General features: G+C 49.1%; 1 protein-coding gene across 4 annotated transcripts in view; it reads right to left on the bottom strand.

The window, feature by feature from the left end:
- The window catches only part of ISA1 (isoamylase 1), a 154,894-nt gene that overhangs the window by 93,437 nt on the left and 39,568 nt on the right, over positions 1-21,889 (bottom strand). For all 4 annotated transcript variants that reach the window (XR_015263198.1, XR_015263199.1, XM_086781408.1 and 1 more), the window contains exon 7: positions 16,732-16,839. Coding sequence is in view for 2 of the 4 variants with exons in the window: in XM_086781408.1 (XP_086637534.1) it covers positions 16,732-16,839 (108 nt within the window). In the remaining 2 variants the exon portion in view is untranslated. The remainder of the gene's footprint in view (positions 1-16,731; positions 16,840-21,889) is intronic.

Below are 21,889 nucleotides of genomic sequence, written 5' to 3'. Positions count from 1 at the left end.
AAAAACCTGCTCATATAATGCATAGATGCCCGATGTCATATCTGCTGGTATGCCAAGAGACTGCAGGCGCTGAAAGAGCCTCTCTTGTGGTACTCTGTCAAATGCCTTGCGGAAATCCACAAAGCAGCAATAGAGCTTTCTCTTCCTCACTCTGGCCTGATCAATCATACATCTCAAAGTGAATACATGGTCAGTGGTAGAGAAAGCTCTCCTGAAGCCTGCCTGCCCTGATGAGCGTAAACCTGCTCGCTCAGCATATAAGCTAAGCTCTTAATCCAACACTGCACCATAGAGTTTGGCCAACACGTGGCCAACCATAACTGTCCTGTAGTTGCTCGGATCGAGCATATCCCCTGTTTTGTGCCTCGGCACAATGGTGTGCATCGTCCACTCCGCAAGCAAACCCTCTACTAGTGCCCTGTTAAACAGGTGTCCAAGAAAAGGAGCCAAAGAATCTACTACATATATGAGATGCTCACCCTGTAGGCCCATATGGTCGACAGCCCATCCATGCTATAGGCGGCGGATAGCTTCCTTTACTATCGAGTGGGTAAAGAAGCTAGCTATGGTAGGTCGAGGCTCCTGTGGCTGAGGTATAGGTGGCTGCTGTGGCGCGTGGTATAGTCCCTCTGCATATGTGTGCCATGTTTGTGGGTCTGCAATGGGTGTCGGTGGCCGGGGCTCTCTGAAGTGCCGCCATGAGATAGGGCTATCTCTACTCATGAAGAAACGAAAGATCTCTAGCTCTCCTGTATCTCTGCGAAGGCCCGCCTTTTGCGGGGCGAGTAAGTCTCCTCATTCTCTCCTCGACTCCTGCTCTGTGATGGCTCCCAAGGCTCTCTGTATGCGGAGCCGTGAGTATAGGGCTCTGCACTCGTCATCATACCATCTGTTCTGGGGCATAGTCCCAGATCTTGCACGCTCTCCTAAGTGGACACGATGTGGGAAGCTCTGTAATGCAGTCGTGTGTAGGAGTGATGCCAGCTGGGCTGTAATGGTATCCATAGGTGCCACGGGATCCATGAGTAGGAGCCCATCCTCTACTCTACCAGTGTATATGTCTGCCATTTCATGTGTGAAGTAGATGGTAGTGTGTGGCGTCGGTATGTGGGGGCTGGTGATACCGGTGATCCGGCTAGTGAAAATGCCAAGTATGTATGATCTGCCCCAATAGGACGAGGTGGGATGGAAAATGAGGTGACAAGCTATGATGCCTCCAAAGACCCCATAATGTAATATACCACTATGCCTCCGGTCCGTGTATGACCCCCATGTGGGAAGCATGTCAGCCCTCCTGATCCCGGCCACTGTAGCATCCTGTTATAAACAACGAGACAATGCCTGGCTCCCAACTCTAGTAAGTGATCCCCATAATGTCCTCTGTCTGGTCCAGTGTCCTCTGATGCCCGACTAGCCCCTATCTCCTCTGGATCCACAGGGTGGAGGATCTCCATGTCATCATAGTTCTACACCTCACACTGTCTGCTCTGTGTGTGGGCATTGAAGTCACCCGTAAGAAATACTTCCCCTAGTGTACAATAATGCATAATCACCTCTGACAGACAAGTGTATGGCGAGGCTCCTGTCTCCTCCTCCTGTGGCATGTCCTCTGTAATGACATATGAGGATCCTGATGGAGGAAAGTACCATAGGGCTATGTATATAACCCTGTCCTGTGAGAGCTGTAAGCTGATCCACATGTATCTGGCCTCTAGATCCTGTGCTACCACTCTCAGTCTCCCCTGTAGCTCCCGTCTGAATAGAACTGCTACTCCCCCCGACCCTCTCGAGGTACCCTGGCGTGTGGTCCTCCTGTATGCTGACTCCCACTGGAATCCCTCTACTCGAGGTAGCCCTCTCTTTGGGCTCTAAGAGAGAGAAATGAAATGAAATGATATATTAACGTCTTCAGAAGGCCAAAATGACCTAAGAGACAAAAAAGGTTACAACAATTGGTGGATCTGATACAATGTCTGTGTAAGAAAAGCTAAAAACAACTAAACAACTAACTGAAACTGAAACAACTATGAGGAAAAGTACGGTACTAGGAGCTCATAATGGATAACATCTGGGAGGAAAACTCCAGCAACAAAGGTAACCATCATACACATCACTATCCAAAGATGTCCCTCATCGGTCGATGGCGGATATCCTCAATGTCCTCCATGGTGAGTACTCTCACTGGACGTCTCCCATGCCGTGCTAGTATGGTCTTGATCCTCTGTTGTAGTCTCCGCCGGTGTAGAGATGGACCTCTCATCTTGGGGCGCCTAGACCGCCCCAGCTCTATAGCCCGATCAATCAGTGTACCTCTGGTACAGCTATACTCTGGGGCTAGCTGCAATGCCTGCTGGCCTGACTGCTCAATCTCTGGTCGAAAGAAGTCTGTAATCTGCCTCTGTAGGTGTCTCTCCCTCTCCGATCCCCTCCCTCTCAAGAGACCCTCTCTATGTCTACGAAGCTCCAGCAAGTATAATCCGAGGCATCTCTGATCATGGTATCTCATGACTCTAGAAAGTGGTCCGAATCCCTCTCTAAACAGGCAGTGAAAACGGCCTCGTATCTCATAATATACTGTACAGTGACATATGTAATGTAACTCTGTCTCTGGCTCCATCTGGCACAGCTGACAAATCCTGGCCTCAGCTGGTACTCCTCTGAATCTGCCAGTCTCAATCTCTAGCTGGTGTGAGGATGTGCGCATCTGACCAATAGCCAACCGTACCCCATGAGAAAGATGAGTATCCATGTAGCTGGGTCTAATCACAAACCCATCCTACGTGAGCTGGAGAAGATGATCTCTATAGAAAGCCATCTTCGTACCAAGCTCGTGTGTCGGCTGTATCCATGTCCTCCTAGCGTCCAGCTGAGTCAAGTCCTGCCTGATAAGTCTGGTAATCTCTGCCCGTGTGAGAGAGAGGGAGGGTGCATCCACCAGGGAGTACTGAAATGGAGGTAGCCTGTCCATACTAAAGCCATGCAGTTGGAACCAAGCTGTCATCTGTGCATACAACATGATCCGTCTCCCTGTGATGCCAACTGTCGTGAAGACTCCAGGGCTAAGCGAGCATATCTGTCTCTAGGGAGAGCCCAAGTGCTATGTATAAAGGAGACTGATCGAGTGAGTGCCTCTACTACCAATGGGGGGGCAGCCATCTCTGCACGGATAATATCATGTGGTATGGCGGCCTTGGCCCTAATCATCCGGGAAATCATAGAAACCAAGGGCCTCTCCATACATCTCCATCCATCAGTGCTACCAGCTTGGCTGTGGTGATCCACTGAGGGTCCCCATATCTCCACTCCATACAGCATGGTTGAAGTGACCAAAGTGTCAAAGAGCCAGAGCTTTGTTCGAGGTTCCTGAAACTGAACCCGCGAACACATCCTCTCTAGTCTCCCCAATGCTGCATAAGCTCTGGTCAATCTGGTCTCCGCTGCTCTCCTCAAGGAAAATAGTGGGCCACTACAAATCACACCAAGGTAAGTATATGCATCTGTATACTCCACTGTCTCCTGACCATATGTAAAGGTGGGTACTAACCTCCTAACCCACTGTGTTGTGGTGTTAAACACCATCACCTGGGTTTTACCAAGGTTAACAGACAATCCATTGTCCTGTGCAAACGTGTGCAATGCATCCAAATGACGTTGCATCCCCTCTGGAGAATCTGAGATCAGCACAATATCATCAGCATACAATAACAGCGGAATCCATGTCCCTGCTAGCTGTGCTCCTCTATCACCCTCCCGCTCTAGAAAGGGGGCAGCCCTGTTTCACCCCAATAGTGGAGTGAACCATCTCAGATATACCCTGAGTAGTACGTACCTGCCCCACAACTGTCCTATATAAAGCCATGATTCCCCAAATCAGCTCTGTGGGCACTCCCATCTCCTGTAGTCTGTGCATCAGTCTGGCTCTCGGTACTGTGTCAAAAGCTTTGTAGAAATCCACAAAGCAACAATAAATCCTCCTGCCATATAATCTGCCCTCCTCAATAATAGCTCTGAGTGTCAAGATATGGTCAAGAGTGGAGAAACCTCTCCTGAACCTTGCCTGCCCTGATGCACGTATGCCCTCTCTCTCTGCCCATCTACTCAACTCCTGCTCAAGAATAGATGCATATAATCTAGTCAATGTGTGACTAATCATGATGGTACGATAATTCCCAGGAAGCATGGGATCCCCTAACTTGAAGATAGGCACAATCATGGACATATTCCAAGTCTCAAGAAAACCCTCACACATGGCTCGGTTAAACATCATAGCAATAAGCTCTGCAAGCATATCTCTGGCATGAATAAAGTGTTCTGCTACCAAACCATCATGATCATATGCTCTCCCAGTCCTCATCCTGTCAATAGCTTTCCTTACCATCGCGGCAATAAAGAAAGCACATGTCTCTGGGCATGGCTCCAATGGGTCTAGCAGGGGCGGCTGTCCTACTGCTATGTTCAGGGATGCTGCATACTCACCCCAAATCTCTGTGGAGGTAATGGCTGGTGATGGTGAATGCTCATGGAATAGTCTCCATGCCTCGCCTAAGTCCTGACTCATAAATAACTGATACAAATCTCTCTCTAACTGAGCAAGATAAGCCCTCTTCTTCCGTCGCACTAGGTGCCACAAGGTAGTCCGTGACTGTCTGTAAGTGGTAACACCCATGAGCACCTCTCTCTGTAATCTGATCCTCATCTCTCTGCACTCCTCATCATACCAACTGTTCTGGGGCATGTTCCCAGATCGTCTCCGTGTAGGCTGACCATGGGGATATGCCTCTAATGCTGCAGCATGAAGCGTCTCTATCAATATCTGAGTGAGCTCATCTAATGGCCGTCCCGGCTCCTCGGCACATAAGCGTCTGTATATCTCATCCGTGTACACGGTGTCAGTCTCCCTCGTAAAGGTATAACGAGTGTGTGTGGAGACGTGTCCCAATGGAGCGCTGCTGAACTGAAATGTGAGCGTGAAGAACAAGATAGCATGATCCACTGCTATTCCAACCAGCCTAGTGCCTACCATAAAATCCTGAAAAGAGGGAATGAGACTGGGCTGAGCCATAACATAGTCCGCTGTATTAGCACCATGCCTATGTGGAAAGCTAGTGAAACCGCCCAATGTCGGGAATCTCTGTAGGCCATTCAGGATGGCCAATCCATGTGCAGTCTCCATGTCTATCAAATACCGCCCATACACTGTATGTTCCTCATCCTGTGAGAGTCTAGATAGGCCCATATCCCTAACATCAAGCTCCCTCAACATCTCCTCTGAGGTATCATAAAATACTGTCTGGTTATGGGCGGTCCTGGCATTGAAGTCCCCCAGGAGTGATGTCACCATCCCTGGAGAACTCCCAAATGTCATCATCCAAAATAGAAAAGGGAGACTGCCCGCTAGGTGATGCATACACTGATGTACTAGGAGCAAAATAGCATATAGCAATGTAGAGATATCTGCCCGTCTCTGCCTTCAGTCTAACCCACATGTACCTAGCCTGCTCATCTCTGCGGACTATATGTATCAGTGGCTGTAGCTCCTCTCTAAACAATACTGCCACTCCTCCTAAGCCCCGTCCTCTATGCTCTAAACGGGTCTCCTGTCTACAAGCTGTCTCCCATCGGTATCCACTAACATGTGGCATGGACTGTCCAGGAGCCTCATGCGTCTCACAGTAGAAGTTGATGTCCCTCCCAGTGAAACTATCCTCAAAAGCCCCTACATCAAGGCGTAGAGATCCTACTACTTTGAGTGTAGTCCCATAGGTCTCGCGCCGTCATGAAGAGCGCCTCTCCATAATCACCACTCTACCATCTCTATAGAAGGCCACTTTCCCTTTCTCTCGAGCTGCCCTTATCTCGGGCATAACTTCTTTCATGTGGGCAAGTTGCCAGAGTGTGAGGTCATCTCCAAGAAATATTCTCGTCTTCTTGAGTGTAGGACGTCTCTTCAAGAAGTCCTTTTTCGCTTCCATGGAGGGGAAACGAAGGATAAGTGCTCTCTCCTTAGAAGATTCGCCACTACCTTCTCTCTTCTTTCCCACTCTCCATGCCTTGGTGTGCGTGGCTTCAATGCCCATCATATAGAAGAGCTCCTTGGTTTCCCCTTCCACATCATCACGGTCTTTTAGACCGGACACTCGTACATGTAAGGCCCGGGTCTTCCTCCTTTGCTCCTCTTCAAGGGTCATGTTGATGATGGTGGGAGTGGGGATGGGTGGTGATTCTTTACCTTTCCCTTTCTTGGCGACCACGATCCATTTCTCCGCCTCGTCCATCTTCTTTTGTGTCTTTGTGATCACCTCCACCCATGAAGATGTCTTCTCTTTATGTTGCTCCTCCTCCTCTCGAATGATCCTCATTTGTTCCTTGATGGTATTCAGCTCTTCAATAAAGAAGGACTGAAATTTTCCATCCTCAAGCTTGCTTTTTGAAGTGGCTTCCAACTCCTTTTTGAGGGCTGAGATTTCAGCCGCTTGACTTTTAGCATGCATTTTGGCCTCCACTAATTCCTCCTTTAAGGCTGAAATCTCAGCCTCTTGCTTGGATGTTCTCTCTTCGAGCTCTTGGATTTTGTCAAATCCCTTCTCGAGTTTGGAGAGGCGGTTTATGATTGCGGTAACGGAAGAGTCGACCATCTTCTTGTTTTCTTTGATAATTGTGCCGAGCTTGTCCTCCACCTTCACGAGCTCCTCTTTAAACCCGGTCTTGGACATGACTTTTTGCAGAACTTCCCACAGCCAATGGACTGAAAATTAATCCATGACACCAACGCGAAACAGCAGCAGAAGGGAGGGGGGGGGGGGTCAAGTCATGTAGGGGAAAGAGAAAGAGAGAAGAGATTCAGCAGAGAGAGAGAGAGAGTTATGTTCCTGCCTTGGGGGCCTGAGGAAGGGTGGGTGGGAAGAGGGAGGCGGAGGGACGGGCCAGCCCAGGCGGGAAGAGAGGCAGGCGAACAGCAAAGAGGGAGAGAGAGAGAGAGAGAGAGAAGAAGAAGAAAAAGAAGATTGTATTATCGTCCACTAGGGGCCAAATATGACCCATGGGACCAACAAACTAGTAAAAGACCCCAAAAAAAAAAAGTCTACTTCTGTTACTATGAAGGGTAAAACTAACAAGCTAGTGTGTGGCACCAACACCTAAACTCTCATGTCAAGCCTGATATAAGAGCTTGACCATCTAATGACAGCCTACATCAGCTTTCTAAGAAAACCTCCCCTTGCTCTAAACAGGAATACGAAATGGAAATGAAGCCTTTTATAACATTAAGCCATTACAAAATGAAAATACGCATAAATATTATTTAATTCAGTTTTTGGGGTGCTTCTCGGACAGAGAATCCTTGACTCTCACACATAGGCTTTTAAAAAGCCCAATCATAATCTTCCTCATTAAGAGAAAGACCTTCCACAGCTGTAAATGCTTGCTATATTGCTGTGGATGTCTCAGCTTCAGGCACATCTTCTTCTTAAGCTTCTTGTACAAGGTTGGCATGTGTCTTTTCCTGCTCTTTGGCCATCTTTTTGAAGCATCTTTCCTCCTTGTGTCCAAGATTTTTGCATAGTTGCATCTGATGTCCTTATTTCCCTCCTTCTACTTGGTTACCATAGCTCTCTCAAAACTAACCCCTTTCTCAAATTGACTTTTGAGACGACGGTCTTCCTCAATAAGGATTGCAGCCACATATATCATATGACGTCTCTCGAGCTATCCTCACAAATGTTAGAATTTCTGAAGATTTGGAAAAAAAAAAATTTTCTCCGGGAAAAAGATCCTTCTATTAGTTAATGAAAGACAGCCACAAAGGGCTAGATATAACCACAAAGGGCTAGATACAAACTCACCTCATGTGCGGGGCGGGAATCAAATGATCATAAGGGGAAGAGAGACTTCTCCTCCGGCTGGCCGTTCTGTGAGGAGAAGGCTATCTCATACAGGGGGAGGGGGGGGGGGAACAACCACACAGGTGGTCTGAAATGCCAAGCGAGGTCACCACCTCTATCTGTGAGAAAAGGGCCAGGCCTCCAAAGCCTCAAGAAAGCTTCCTGTCGATTCCACATGCAGTCAGAACCTCCGCATAACTTCCCCCACTGACCACAGAGGGTGTGAATGATGTCGAGCCAAATGCTCTTGATGGACTCAACAGGCAAAGTGTGGGTACCCTCGATAGCCTCACTGCATCTAGCTCGCCAAATGTGCCAGGCTGCAATGCTACTGCAAATCTCCCATCTCTAGCATGAGCCTGGTCACTAGTGGTTCGCATATATAGCATGGCTAGGCCGCAGGATCTAGATGCCGGAGATTGATGGCACCCCGGCAGCAACAGCACATTGGCAGTCACAGTGCCTCTTACAACGTTTCCTTTCAGATTTCTGGAAGAGGCTCTAGGACAGTTTTCGGCCAAGAAAGATCACCCTCTTTCTTTGATTGATGGCACACCAGACCTTGGCAGCTGGCACTTGATTGGCAATTGGAGGTTGGCCAACAACTCGCCCGCTGTGTGGCCATCCTCAGGAGTCTCAACGACATTGTCTTTGGGATTGGCCGAAGGTCAACAGATTTGGTAGCGGATTCTCCACATCTTCACTATGGACAGGGCCTCGACCTGGGCCCTCTCCATGGTGAAGATGGATAGTGACATTGTCTTTGGGATTGGCCGAAGGCACAGTAGATTTGGTAGTGGATTCTCCACATCTTCAATATGGACAGGGCCTCGACTTGGATCATTACAAGGGGCACTATCACTTGGGCCACAGAGGCAGAGGTGGTCACAGCTTACGAGGAGGATGGGGAAGGGCTAGCCCTTCAGTTCTCTCACCATCGTATTTCGGCAGGTCACAACCCCACCTACAGAGAAGGGGGCATCCAGAGTCTCCTCCCGATCAGTGGGGTCATGCCAAGTCCACTCTCCCAGATCCCACTGTAGGCGCGTGAGAGGTTGGCACTCCCATATCCATAGCCGCCAAAATCTCTCCCTGGCCACCTTGGCCAGCCGTGGGTGTATGTGTCACTCTCGTGCCTGAAAACCAATCACCCTCACCCTCTGCAAGGTGCAGCCACTGAAATCCTCTAAGGGAAGCTCGGACCTCTCTAATCTTCCACGGGATCCAATAGAAAAAGTGAGCAAACCACTATCCTCATCTGCTCCGTGGACCACCACAAGAATATCATGTCTGGTAAACACACCTAGCCACACTGGGGGAGTCCGATCTGGAATAGGAGTCAGCCACTCTTGAGGGATAGCTGAGTCGATGTCGATGCGGAGCCTGTCTCTACCCCAGACCCCTATCAAGCCTCTCTCCTACACCTCCAAGGGTAACTGCCTATGTGCGATCCAATCTCCAAGAGACGTGGCTAGTCCTTTGCTCAAGGCTCCCCATGATACATGAGGTCAGGCCCCCAACATGTGGCCATTGGGTAAACGGATCACGGGGTTCTAGACCAAAGGCTGCCGAAGTCGCTCCTCTGAGGCTACTGGAACTATCTGCCTAAGGACCAGCCCGAGGTGATCCCAAGCTCGAAGTAAGCTAGCTACAAGTATGTCCTCAAAAGTTGGACTAAAACCACAAGCCCACATCTCTGTGAAAATCCATCTGGTCCTCTGCGGCCAAGGGCCCCCTAGACTCAAGGTGCGGCCTGAAATCCGGGCCAAGAGAGGAAGTCCTTCCAAGGCTCACCAGCGGGAAGGAGTCCTCTAACGATCAGTTTGCCCAGTAGGGCACGGCTCTGAATAGCAGGGTCAATGAGGCCTAGCCCCCCTCTCCAACGTGGCTGAATGATCACTCTCCATGCCGTCGGGGCGGGTGTAAAGCCTACCCAAAAACCACACGACTTGTGCCAGTGATCTGTGCTCCTGATGCACAGCAGAAAACCTCAATCGCCTCTGCAAATCTCTGGAGATTCCCCACAAAGGAAAGCTGTCGTGTCATCTACAAACTCTGAGTCAAGCAGCTCCTCTTGCGTGCGGAGGGGGGGACGGAATCCCTGAAGCCCGGTCTTCTGGGCTGAGAGAAAACAACTCATGGCCTCGGCGACAAATAGGAAGAGGTAAGGTGCCAAAGGACAGCCTTGTCGTACCAAGCAGGAAGGGCGGAATCTGTCGCCACGGGCTCCCTGAATGAGAACCTGGCTGTGCGAGACTGAGTAAAATCCTAAGACCCCACGAATCCACTCCACGGGGAATCCCATCCGCCTCATCATGCCCTTCAGAAATCTCCAATCCACCCTATCATAAGCTTTCTCAAAGTCTAGGAGCAGCACTATGAGGTCTTGTTGCCGCATCCTGGCTGGAGCTGTCGCCTCTTAAAAGGAGAAGATGTTGTCCAGAATGCTCTAATCCTGAACAAAGCCGATCTGAGTGTCATGAATCAAGTCCGGGAGAAAGGGCTGAAATCTCCTGCTGATGATCTTATAGGCTGTCCCTAGAAGACTGATAAGTCTCCATTGCCGGATCTCCAATCTGCCACCACCCTACTTAGGAATCAAGGGTATCAAACCCTCTAAGAGTCTCTCAGGCATGGCATCTGTGAGCATAATCTCATTGAAGGCAGCTCGAAGGCCGCCTTCAATGAGGTCCCAATGATGAAGAAAGAAAGAGACTGGAAGCTTCTCTGCCCCCGAGCGTTTGCCCCTAGGTAGTGCCGTCACCACCTTTGCCAACTCCTCCGCAGTGAATAAAGTCAATAAGGAGGACCGAAGAGGGGGGAACCACCTCTCTCGTGTGCCGCCAAACCCTCTCGCGCGTGACCATCACCTGTGGGGATAATGGGGCACCTCTGAGAAGAGATAAGAAGAAATCTATGGTGATGGCTCTCACATGGGGGGGATCAGAAACAATTGCTCCATCATGGCCACGCAACCTACGAATACCATCTCTCCTCCTCTGGGAGCCGGCTATCTCAAAGAAATCCCCTGTGACTGTCATCGGCCTGAGTCCAGAATGAAGCTCTAGCATGGTATGATTACTCCACCCTCCTCTCCTCAATGGATCTAATCTCCATGCGGGCGGTAGCAAGCTGACTCTCAATCCATGGGCTATCTGGGGAACTCTCGTGAAGCCGTTGTAAAGAGGCCAGACCCCTCCTCAGACTCCTCTCCTCCTCCCAAAATCCCTCCAATCTGCTTTGGGCTGCCTCTTGCAAGAAACCATTGATCTCCCCTACACCAACATCCAATGTGCATGCAGCAAAGCCGGAGGTAAAGTCCATCCCCGCCCATATCTACTCTATCTTGCTTGCAGATCTCGAGGTCCTGAATGAGGCTGTCTGGAATCCTAGAGCTTGCATGCTTGTCATGCCTCCAGGGATCCTCTAGGGACAGGATACCTACCAAGATACCAATCATGCCCCCACGACTGCAAGCCCACTCATCAACGTAAAACATGTCAAGTCTAGAGAGGTTGGGACCAGTGCTCCTATCCAATTGAGAGAAGCTAAGGCTCCCAGGGCTGCGCCCAAACTCTAGAAGATGCCAAGGGTCTTGTCCCCTAAGTACCAGTATCATCTCGTCCCAAACAGAGCACTCTGCTCCTGAGACTGTGGCCATGCCTCCTCCAAGTCTGTCCTCTGCTGCCTCTATCATGTTGAAGTCACCACCCATGCACCAAAAGCCAACCTGGGGAAGGGCCTACTGGAGTACCAGTATCATCTCGTCCTCCCAAACAAAGTAAAGTGAATCTCTAACCACACACTTGAACAAATACAAACGCATCAAACAAACAACTTGCAGCCATTGGGGAGAGGGGTGCTACTAGAAGAGATTCATCAGAGAGGAGAGAGGAAGGTTGTTGGGAGAGGCTTACCGAGGACTAAGTAGGGTCTACCGTCCTCACTGGGCACTGAAAGTCGCGGGAGGGATCTCGACGGGGAATCAACCGCCAAATCGGAGGGGCTGGAGAGGCTCGGTCAGTGACTGTATGGGACCCGTCGCCAAGGGGTGGGTGCTGTGTGATAAATGCTCAAAACGGTTCTTTGACGAAACCGAATCCTCCTACTCTTTGCCAGCCTGGCGCGCACTGCGACGGCGCTCAGCCTTGGTGGTCGGTTGACAACCCAGGCACGGGCCGACCGGTGCAAGGGCTGAAGCAGCAATGGGGAGGGATTCCATCACTCTCCCGATGGCACCACCAATCACCGGGAGAAGAGAAAGGTATTCCTTCTTAAGGCCTGGGAAGCAAACTGTCACTGGGAAGCCCAACATGCCAGCAAGTGGGTCAGACACAGGGTCCAAGCCGTGCTGCCACCGTGCAAAGAAGGCCTGTGCCGTATGCAATGCAAGGGGACTCAACTGCATGACTCGGTCTAATGCCACTCGCGAGTCGAACGCCACTTGGTAGTAGCCACGTAGGGTGAATGTCTGTGATCTTTGCAAACTCACCAATGAGGCGCGCCTATAAAAGATCTCTGAGTTGTCCACACACAAGGCAGCTACCAACAATTTTGCAAACCAAGGTGGAGGCCTCTAATGCTGCAACAATTTGGTGAGAATCTGAAGGTCCGCTTTGGAAAAGGATAAGCAAGCAACGGCGACCTCGGTCAAGGATGACGGAGCGGCTTCCATGGAGTTCTCCAGGGGGTGAAGACCAGAAAATGCTGAGACGGCTACCAACAATTTTGCAAACCAGGGTGGAGGCCTCTAATGCTGCAAACAGTTGTGGTGAGAATCTTAAGGTCCACTTTGGAAAAGGATAAGCAAGCAAAGGCGACCTCGGTCAAGGATGATGGAGCGGCTGCCATGGAGTTCTCCAGGGGGTGAAGAACAGAAAATGCCGAGACTTGCTGAGATGAGAACACCCCGAAGATCCAACCTGCACGAAGAGGGAGAGAAAAGAGAAAAGGGAAATAGCCAAGGAGGAGGGAAGGCGGGGAACCGGAAAAGGGGGGGGGAGGGGGGGGGGGGGGGGAAGAGAGAAGTGGGGGGGGGGGGGGGGGAGGGAGATAAGGGGGGAGGCGCACAGATGAGAGGGGGACGGGGGGCAGAAAAGAGACAAGGGATGGGGGGTGGGGCAAGAGTAGGGCAACAAGGAGCAGCAGCGGCAGAAGGGGGCAGGCACAGAAACAGCACGAGGGGGGGGGGGGGGGGGGCGGGGCAACACGCACAGGAAGCAAGCAAGATGGGGGGGAGCTCAGAGAAGCGCGCACGACTTGGAGATTGGTGCCCCGTAGACTGCCACTTGTTATTTGAAGAGGCTCACTCCCCTCAAAGGGATAGGGCATAGCAGGAGGCTTGGGTTTGGAGATCTCTTCTATACTGGATAGAGGCACAGCCTTCTTATCATCTTCGTCCATTGCAACTCCCATGCCACAGAGTTGTTGTAATACAAAGCCTATATTGCTCAGATGTTCAATTTCTTCTTCGTTCATTTTCAGGCCCAAAAAAATTTGCTTAAGAAAAACTTTGGGGTTAATGATTTTATTGCCAAACAAGTTCTCATACCTCTCTTGAGCTCTTGTTTAAGTCCACATTATGAATTAGGTTGTCAAACAACCCGAGCCCAATGAGTGTCATGGCTTTGTCATTTCAATCACTCAAAGTGCAAATCTTCTCATCTCCTTCTCTTGGTTTTACGTCTGTGCTGTTGACCACATTCAAGACACCATCTCTCATCATCAGAAGATGCATCTTTATTTGCCATGTTGGGAAGCTGGCCCCGTTGAATTTCTCAAGGTTGTGTAGCTTCTGTTGACTTCCGTGTTGATGCAGAATTCTGAGTTTTGTAAACCCCCAAATTTTGGTGAGTACAGGAGCTTATTTTACCTGATTTCTGAAAATCTCTTAGTTTGCTGCTTCCATGGCCATGCAGGTAAAGCGATCGCTGCTAGTGATGGTAGTCCGTGACGGAAACAGCAATGCACAGTGGCGGACGGCCACAGCGGAGCTGTAGGTGGGGGGGGATACGGGCAGCAGGGGCTTCCAGATAAATGGCACGAAAGGAGAGCATTGGGCAGCACACAAGCGATGTGGCACAGCGCTGGTGGAGAAGGGGTGCATTAGCAAAGGTTCATGGTGGTGCTGCTTCGCATGGCAGCATAGCAGAGGTGTCGGTAGTAGAAGAGAGGCTGCAGCAGGTTGGTGAAGTGGTGCAGCAGAGGCAGGCTAGCTTGGCTCTGATACCATGTAGGTTGACATGGTATGAGAGAGAGAGAGAGAGAGAGAGAGAGAGTGTGTGTGTGTGTGTGTGTAGTGGACTACTCAACAATTACTTGATTGATTGATGTGTTAAGCTTCACCAAGTACAATGCTTTTATGCCTTATCTTTTGACCCATAGAAATCACACACTCAATCAGTGACACATGGCACACTAATCCTATCCACACACACAAGGCTCTGAATGCCACCACACTCATGTGTGTGCAACCAGCCCTCTACCCGGCCCTCTGCTCTGCTCACTATCCAGACTGCCTGCGCGACTTGCCCCGGCCCTTACCAGTGCTGCCCAGTCCCAAAGCCCGCTGCCCACGCTGCACCCTGTGCCCTGCACGGCTGCCCAGGCTTCTACCTGCAGTGTCCAGGACCCCACTGCCTGCGCTGCACCCTGTGCACAGTGCTGCAGCATGGCTTTTGACTCATGTGTGGCCTGAGTGACTTGACAGGCTGCCCCTCTTGACTGATTGCCCCTAAATGGCAGTCACCTTGCATAGACAACCAGGGCTGGTCCTTATGGCATAGTAACATGGGACGGGGAACGTAACGGGGATTCCTGGGAACCGGGACGGGGAACGGGGGACGGCATACAAAATATGCAATTTTAAGTAAGCACTCATGCAAGAAACTTAACAATACTAAAACAAAGTCACTTTACACTTCCAAAGCATCAATATTAAGTCATACTAGCAAAAAATGGGTGTTACAAAAAAGGAGATAGCGCACCCAGGACCCAGTTGCCAAAGGCTAAAGCAAAAGACAAGGGCAAAGGCCTAGGCCCTAACCACGTAAGTGGCATACAAAAAAGAGACTATCACTAGAGTAGTGCATATGTCAAAAAGCCTCAAGGGGCATGTGAAGTGCTGGCCTCACGATCATGGGTCCCTGCAATGCCTGCAGGCTCCATAGAGATGTCCCCCACTTGCTCCTCCAACTCCTCATCATCTTGAGACGTCTCCCACTCGGTAAATGCATCAGCCTTTGCAGTTGCACTCTTGCAAAGCATTCGCAAGTTTGCACTCACAAAGACTAGATCATTTGCCCGTTCCACCCCAAGACGCCCGCCGTCCCGGAATCGCCGTCCCGCCGTTACAGCGTGGGCTCACACGTCCCCTGTTCGTTTCCGTTCCTACACGTTATGGGACACCGTTCCCCCGTCCCAGGGGTCCGTCCCCCACGTCCCCTATGACTATGCCTTATGGGCCAGCCTTGGACAAATAGCCCTAGCTGCCCTAATTAGTGGCAATTCCACCAACACACTGGCCTTTAATGCTCCGCTTTGCTCTCCTAGCCCACTCACTCTACCATCCCTGTCTGCCAACAAGGGCAAATCTTTAGAGGCAAAGCAGCGTACTCGCGGGAATTCCAACCACTGAGGAACCACCCATGCTTTCTTCTTCCTTCCTCGGAGAATCCATGGCTTCCTAGTCATGCCCATGACCGCTGCATCCACGGATCCCTTTTGTGTCAGACATAGGCTCTCATACCAATGTAAGGTCCTCCATGACCAAGCCGTGAACTATCCGCACTAAACCATGTAGGAGGGAGGCTTAAGGCTCACCTCCCAGCCATAGAGTCCTTCGAACTCTCCCCCGAGCTAGAGGCCATTGCTACATCCTTGGAGAAGCTCCCCGGCGATACCACCAAGCCACACACCCCACAATGTCATCGAGGTGAACATCCCCGATGGACCATGCTCAACGGTGTCAGACCAAACGATCATAATAACTTAGGACCCTAGAATCAAAATACCTGAACCAATTATGAGTTGCCAAATTCAGTCCAATGCAGAAATACAACTACCTCCACTAGAGCTCCGCCACAACTGAGGGATGGAGCTGGTCTCTAGTTAAAAGTCCCTTATAACGGTTGTGCACTCACCAGGCCCTTGGATGATTCAATTAACCATCATCATTAAGGATTGCAGCAATGGAATGATTTCTTGACAGGTGTAGAAATATGCATCCTGCCAGGCAGCCCTTGGATCTGGGTGCTCTCAATAGAATAGACTCAAAAGGTTTACCTCCACATCCTTTTCTAAGAAATTCAAATCCCTACAAAACAACTTCCTACTGTCTAAAGCTAGATTATGGAGATCCATGCTGGTCTGCCAATCTCCAGTCCGAAACAAAGTCCAATATCTTTGTGCCGATATTGTCAGTATATGCTCAAACTCCAACAGGAGCCTGCAACAAAGAGGGTGCCGGAGGCTGAGGGGGCAGAGACTGCTGAAGTGAAGTTTCTCTATCCTATGCCAATGTGTTAACATACTCATGGAACGGACCAGGCTGTGGGTGACATCTAAGAAGGTTCAAGTTTCCTCTGTGTCCCCCATCATCGGTGCTTTATAAATCATTAAAGCACAAAAACCATCACATATCTTTTTACATATCTACAGCTCATGTCAAACAATTTCTAGTCTACAAACACATGATGAAATCCAATTGCCGATAAATTAATCTCAAAAACCTTCACAGAACCTATATCAACGATTCCCTAACTCAAGACTCATTGAAATCAGAAAAATGCCTCCACTAACAAGTACACACCACCAGAAAAAAGCACACGCACGCGTGCGCACACACACTTACCTTCGGGGCAAGCATATAGAACACTGAATTATCAAGACCTCTAAAGGAAAGTGTTGGTCCCATTTCATTCCCTTCTGCAGTATGGTTGAAAACAACATCCATCAACACCTGCACAACACACTCAGTCTATAAAACAACATCCATCAACACCTGCACAAAACACTCCTCCGTCTATAAAACAAGACATTTATGTAATTAAATTCTGAACACTAGCCTCAAGTGTCATTCAATTGAATGCTAGCCTGGTGTGTTATTTTAGTATAGACTACAGAGGCTCACTATCACATGGCAAAGGTTTTGTGGCTGAAAGTGTGGAAAACCTTGAGCAATTTTGGCACACGTCACTCATTGCACCTCAGTTAATTGGGGTGTATTGTGTTGTATGTGTGATTCCGCAGCACTCTTCTTTCTCTCTCTCGAAAACCCTAGCACAGGCACAAGTGTCCTAGAGTTGGTATCACAGCCTAGGGTACCTGCAAATTTTTTTCTTTTATGCACGTGTGGGTTGACTACTTGGATAGGGTAGCGCAGTTAGATTCAAAGAGTGCACAAGTTCGGGTTTGAGGAAAGTGAATATTTGGGTGCTCTTCATTGCACCCGGGTTAATTGGGGTATATTGTGATGTACGTGTGGCTGCACTCTTCTTTTTATCTCTAGAAAACCCTAGCACATAGGCACAAGCGTTCTACAATTGGTATCACAGCCTAGGGAACCTATTAAAAAAATTTCTTTTCGGGCACCCATGTGCATTAACTGCTTGGATAGTGTGGAGTGCACAAGTTCGGGTTTGGGGAAAGTGAATATTTGGGTGCTCTTCATTGCACCTGGGTTAATTGGAGTATATTGTGTTGTATGTGTTATTTCACCACACTCTTCTTTCTCTCTCTCAAAAATAGACACAAGTGTTCTACAGTTGGTATCGGAGCCTAGGGAACCTACAAATTCTTTTTTCTTTTTTGGCACCTATGTGCATTGACTGCTTGGATAGGGTAGAGCAAATTCCAAGAGTGCATGAGTTCACGTTTGAAATCCCTCACATGGTCCTCGATCACTTGATATTTTTCATGGATTCACAACTCACTGATTCGCTTCTCAACATGAGACACGCATGTAGCTAAAATGGAAGCTATATCTACCCCTCTTGACAAGATGGAGTCGGCACCTCGAGCACCTAGTATTCGGGATCTGGAATCTACAAGGGCCCGTGCTTCGGAGAAAGTGTTGGACAATTCCAAGGACAAAGCGGCAAAACTTTCTAGAAGAGGATTTTTCACTCCTTTGGATGCAAGCAAGGATGATCTCGATGAGTTGCTCCCAGTCAAGCAGTCATCATTCTACACCTACACAGTCGACAAAAGAGACATCGTTCGCATCACCGACGGTCTTCTTCGCGCGGATCCCTCTTCACCAGATTCTCCGAAGCTCGACGTCAAGGGACTACCAATTTGTTGAGTTCTCCCTCCATGCCCGGTAGCTCAATCACTGAAGTTTTTGAAGCATCTCAAGTTCAACGGGAAGATGGACGGAGAAGTCATTGCCAACCAGAGATGGATGCAACGACCTTAGGCACGATCCTGTGACTTGCTGGGATGACTGACGCAACGCAATCTTGAAGCAATTTATTCTCGTGGATTACCAACGTGAATTGAAGAAACAGTGGGAGCGTTTTATGCACAAATATGGCAAACCGATAACCGACTATCTCCCATGTTTCTAGAAGGGTTTGGTCATGCTCCAAAGGACCGCATGGGAGGTCAAAGCAAATTGAGCCATTTATGGATGGTTTTAGCATGGAGGGGGTGGCTAGGGAAAGCCACACTCGCGAATGCATGTAAATCCAAAAGATCCCTCCAAACCCCCCAACTAGAGAGGTGTGGGTCAATCCTCGTGGTTTCAACCAAGGAAGTAGTGGTGCCCTTTTTGGCCTCTCTCCACCGCACACGCCAAATGTGCCATGTGGCAATGCTACTGATAAGTTCTCACCTCTACTCGGCGGAGATCAGAGGAATCCACACTCGGGACCTTAACTATCCTGATGGCCATAATCTTCCTTCATCATAGAGGCAATTGTGCCTCAAGGGATGAAGTAAACCTTGTGCTCATAGGGTGAAGAGTCAAAGTATCTATCCCACCCCCCGGGTGTTACGTACCTAGTACTAATCTTTAGGATTAGTGGTCTAATCCAACAAGGTTAGGGGAGCCCTATGATCAGAGGAAGCGAGCTGATATAGGCGGTTAAGGCTCATGGTTTATAGTACAAAGTATACTGGCTATTTATGATTGGATACTTATTTATAGCAGCAGTAGCCACTATATAAGTGAGACTTGGGTTATTATTGTTCACATGGAGAGTTATTCACTTTATGGTCTATGATGGACTAGGATTACCGTCGCGCAAACATGACTGGATTCGCCGGATCATGGATGGTCATGCCGAATGCCTCAACATGCACGCAAGTGTTGGTGGTATACTAGTGCTGACTCGCATGGTTCGTGGGATTGAAGCCTTAGTCTCAGGCTCGCTAGTGATTTGAAGTGGCTCTTTCCCCTCTATTAGAGGGTTCCGTGGGTTTCACACCCACGAGGAGTATTCATAGGTGGAGGGATTTTAGTTTGCTTAAGTAACTAGAAGTAGATTTTTTTATAGCTTCTGGTTTTGTACTTAGCTGAACAACATGGACCATGATTTTTCTTGATTACTCGGATTCATGGTAGACCGATCTAAAGATGTCACATGCATGCCCGTGCCATGGCTTAATATTCAGCATGAACTGTCGAAATCCCTGATTAGTGCGGCAGTGGGATAAGCATCCTCGTCATCATCAGTAGCATCAGAGGCATCACCATTAGCAGGTGCATCAGTATCAGCACTATCATCATTCATCATCAGCATCAGCAGCAGCACATCATCTTCATCATCAGCATCAGGACCATCATCTTGGTCTACAGCATCATCATCATAAGCAGCACAGCATTAGCATCTCATGGGAGGACTTGGGAACCGGGTCGGCAGCCATCATAACACCGTCGGCAGCCATCCAGGGGAACAAGGCAGCAGTCGGCAGCAACTACAGGAAGGGCAGCAGGTGTGGGCAGCACCAGAAGGTCAACGCAGCATTTAATTGCAGAATTTTAGCATGTGTTTGTCCACCAAACAGGTGGACAGCCTTTGGTGCTGGCCGACTGGACCCTCAGCATATTATATAAAGCATCTCATCATTTTCAGCAGAAGTCAAGTCATAAAGTCAGTGGTTCATCATTACATGAATAGAAGTCATCAAGTAGTCATCATGTACAGGCCAAGGGTCACCCCTTAGGGTCTGACCTAAGGCTCAGCCATGTACATTCAGTAAGCCACCTTTTTGTACCATATGAATTAAAGAAAACCTAACCTCTAATCTCTCTCTTCTTCTCTCTCCTTTGTGTCTTAATCATATGTTAATTACTATCAATGTTCTTAATCAAGTTTAGGGTTGTGGATCAATACAGCAAGGCTTCTACGCATGCAACAAAAGAACTAGATCTGGTAGATAGATTTGAAGGACTAGATCCGGACCATGTAGGGGTGATTTGAGAGAGGAACCCAAAAAAAGTTGATCTCTTGGGAGGTTTAGATGGAGATACATTATCCTGGAGACATATACCTTGGTGTCCCATCTCGGAAATAACCCTGCCCTATAGAGAGGAATTTGTTGTAGAGACCATTGACTTGGGGGGCCAGAGAGCCTTCTTTGGCTGGTCTTACCGAGGAAACCTTGAGTTTGTTTAGATGAACTCTTGGATGCAAATGTACTTTGGTGTTTATTCCGTGACCCATGTGTTGCCAAAGTGGGAACACACGTCTTTTGTGGAGATCCTAGTGATTGCAAGCTACCTGGTGTGAAAATGAGAGTGCGAAAAATCAATAGCACGACTTCGATAGTGCTATGTGTACTATGCACTTATCTAAATTATTTTGCCGATAGAGTTGTCATGATGGATAGTTCCTTCAGACATCCAAGAATAACACGAGTTAGTCTTGGATAGATAGACGCCAATTGGGAAGCTTCAACGAGGAAACTTCGTCAGGCATTTACTTTGATTGCAATCCGTGTGTGTCATAGCTGAGTGCTAGTAACCAAATTTGTGACTACTTGTAGATACTTATTACTTTCATGTCGATCATTAATCTTGCCTATTTTGAGTTACCAACTGTAAGATTCCTCCCTTCAGCTTTTGAGATGTAATATCTCCAAGGTTGCTGCCGTACGTACGTACGGATCCGTACAGTACGATACCGCCGTACGGTACAGTACCGTACCGTACTGTATGGATCCGTACGGAATCATTTAAAAATAAATAAAAAATGTGTGGCGTGTGGCTCTCTTCAGAAGACTCATCATCTTCATCTGATGATGAGATTTGAGACTCTTGCGTTTAGACTCTAGAGCATAGTCACAGGGGACGGAGGGGACGGAGGCTTGGAACGCCGGGACGGCGCAGGGACGGGGACGGACGGACGTCCCCCACGGGACGTTTCTCACAGGGGACGGCGACAAGGATGGCGCTGGGACGAGGACGGCGCTGTGCGGGGACGGCAAAGAGCCGTTGCTCCTGCCGTTTTTGGCCGTTGCACCTGCGTGGTTTCTAGCCGTTTATGGCTGTTGGGCCTTGGCTCTTCTAGCCCTTTATGGCTGTTGGAGACAGCAGTAAGAGAGACAGTACGAGAGACGATTTTGAGTTCGTTTCAAGCTTCGGGGGCGCTGCCCCCGAACTCCTCCGCCAAGGGGGGCCTAAATGGCTGCCGCCGGCCCCCCTTGGATCCCCCCGGCAGCAGAAATTTAGAGAGAGTATTTTTTGAGTGCCGTTCCCTCCCCCGTCCCCGTTCCCTACTTATGGCCGTCCCCCGTCCCGTCCCCGTCCCCCGTCACCGTCCCCCGTCCCCTATGACTATGCTCTAGAGTCTAGACAGCTGTAGTGTTTCATTGTTTTGCTTTTTGCACTTGTGGACCAGGACATGTGCTGTAGACATGATATTTATACTCTCTTTTATCATCTATGACTTTCATGGTTCTTGCTTATATCACTATGACTGTTGACATGAGGTATTGTGTAATGGGCTTGGTAACTGATAATTGATTTAAACTTTAAGTAATGAGGTTCAGTCTTTATTTTAAGT

This window comes from Cibotium barometz, chromosome 43, assembly GCF_041138505.1.
Source record: "Cibotium barometz isolate CiBa-2024 chromosome 43, ASM4113850v1, whole genome shotgun sequence".
In the NCBI taxonomy this organism is placed as follows: Eukaryota; Viridiplantae; Streptophyta; class Polypodiopsida; order Cyatheales; family Cibotiaceae; genus Cibotium; species Cibotium barometz.
This window is presented reverse-complemented; position numbering and strand designations above follow the sequence as displayed.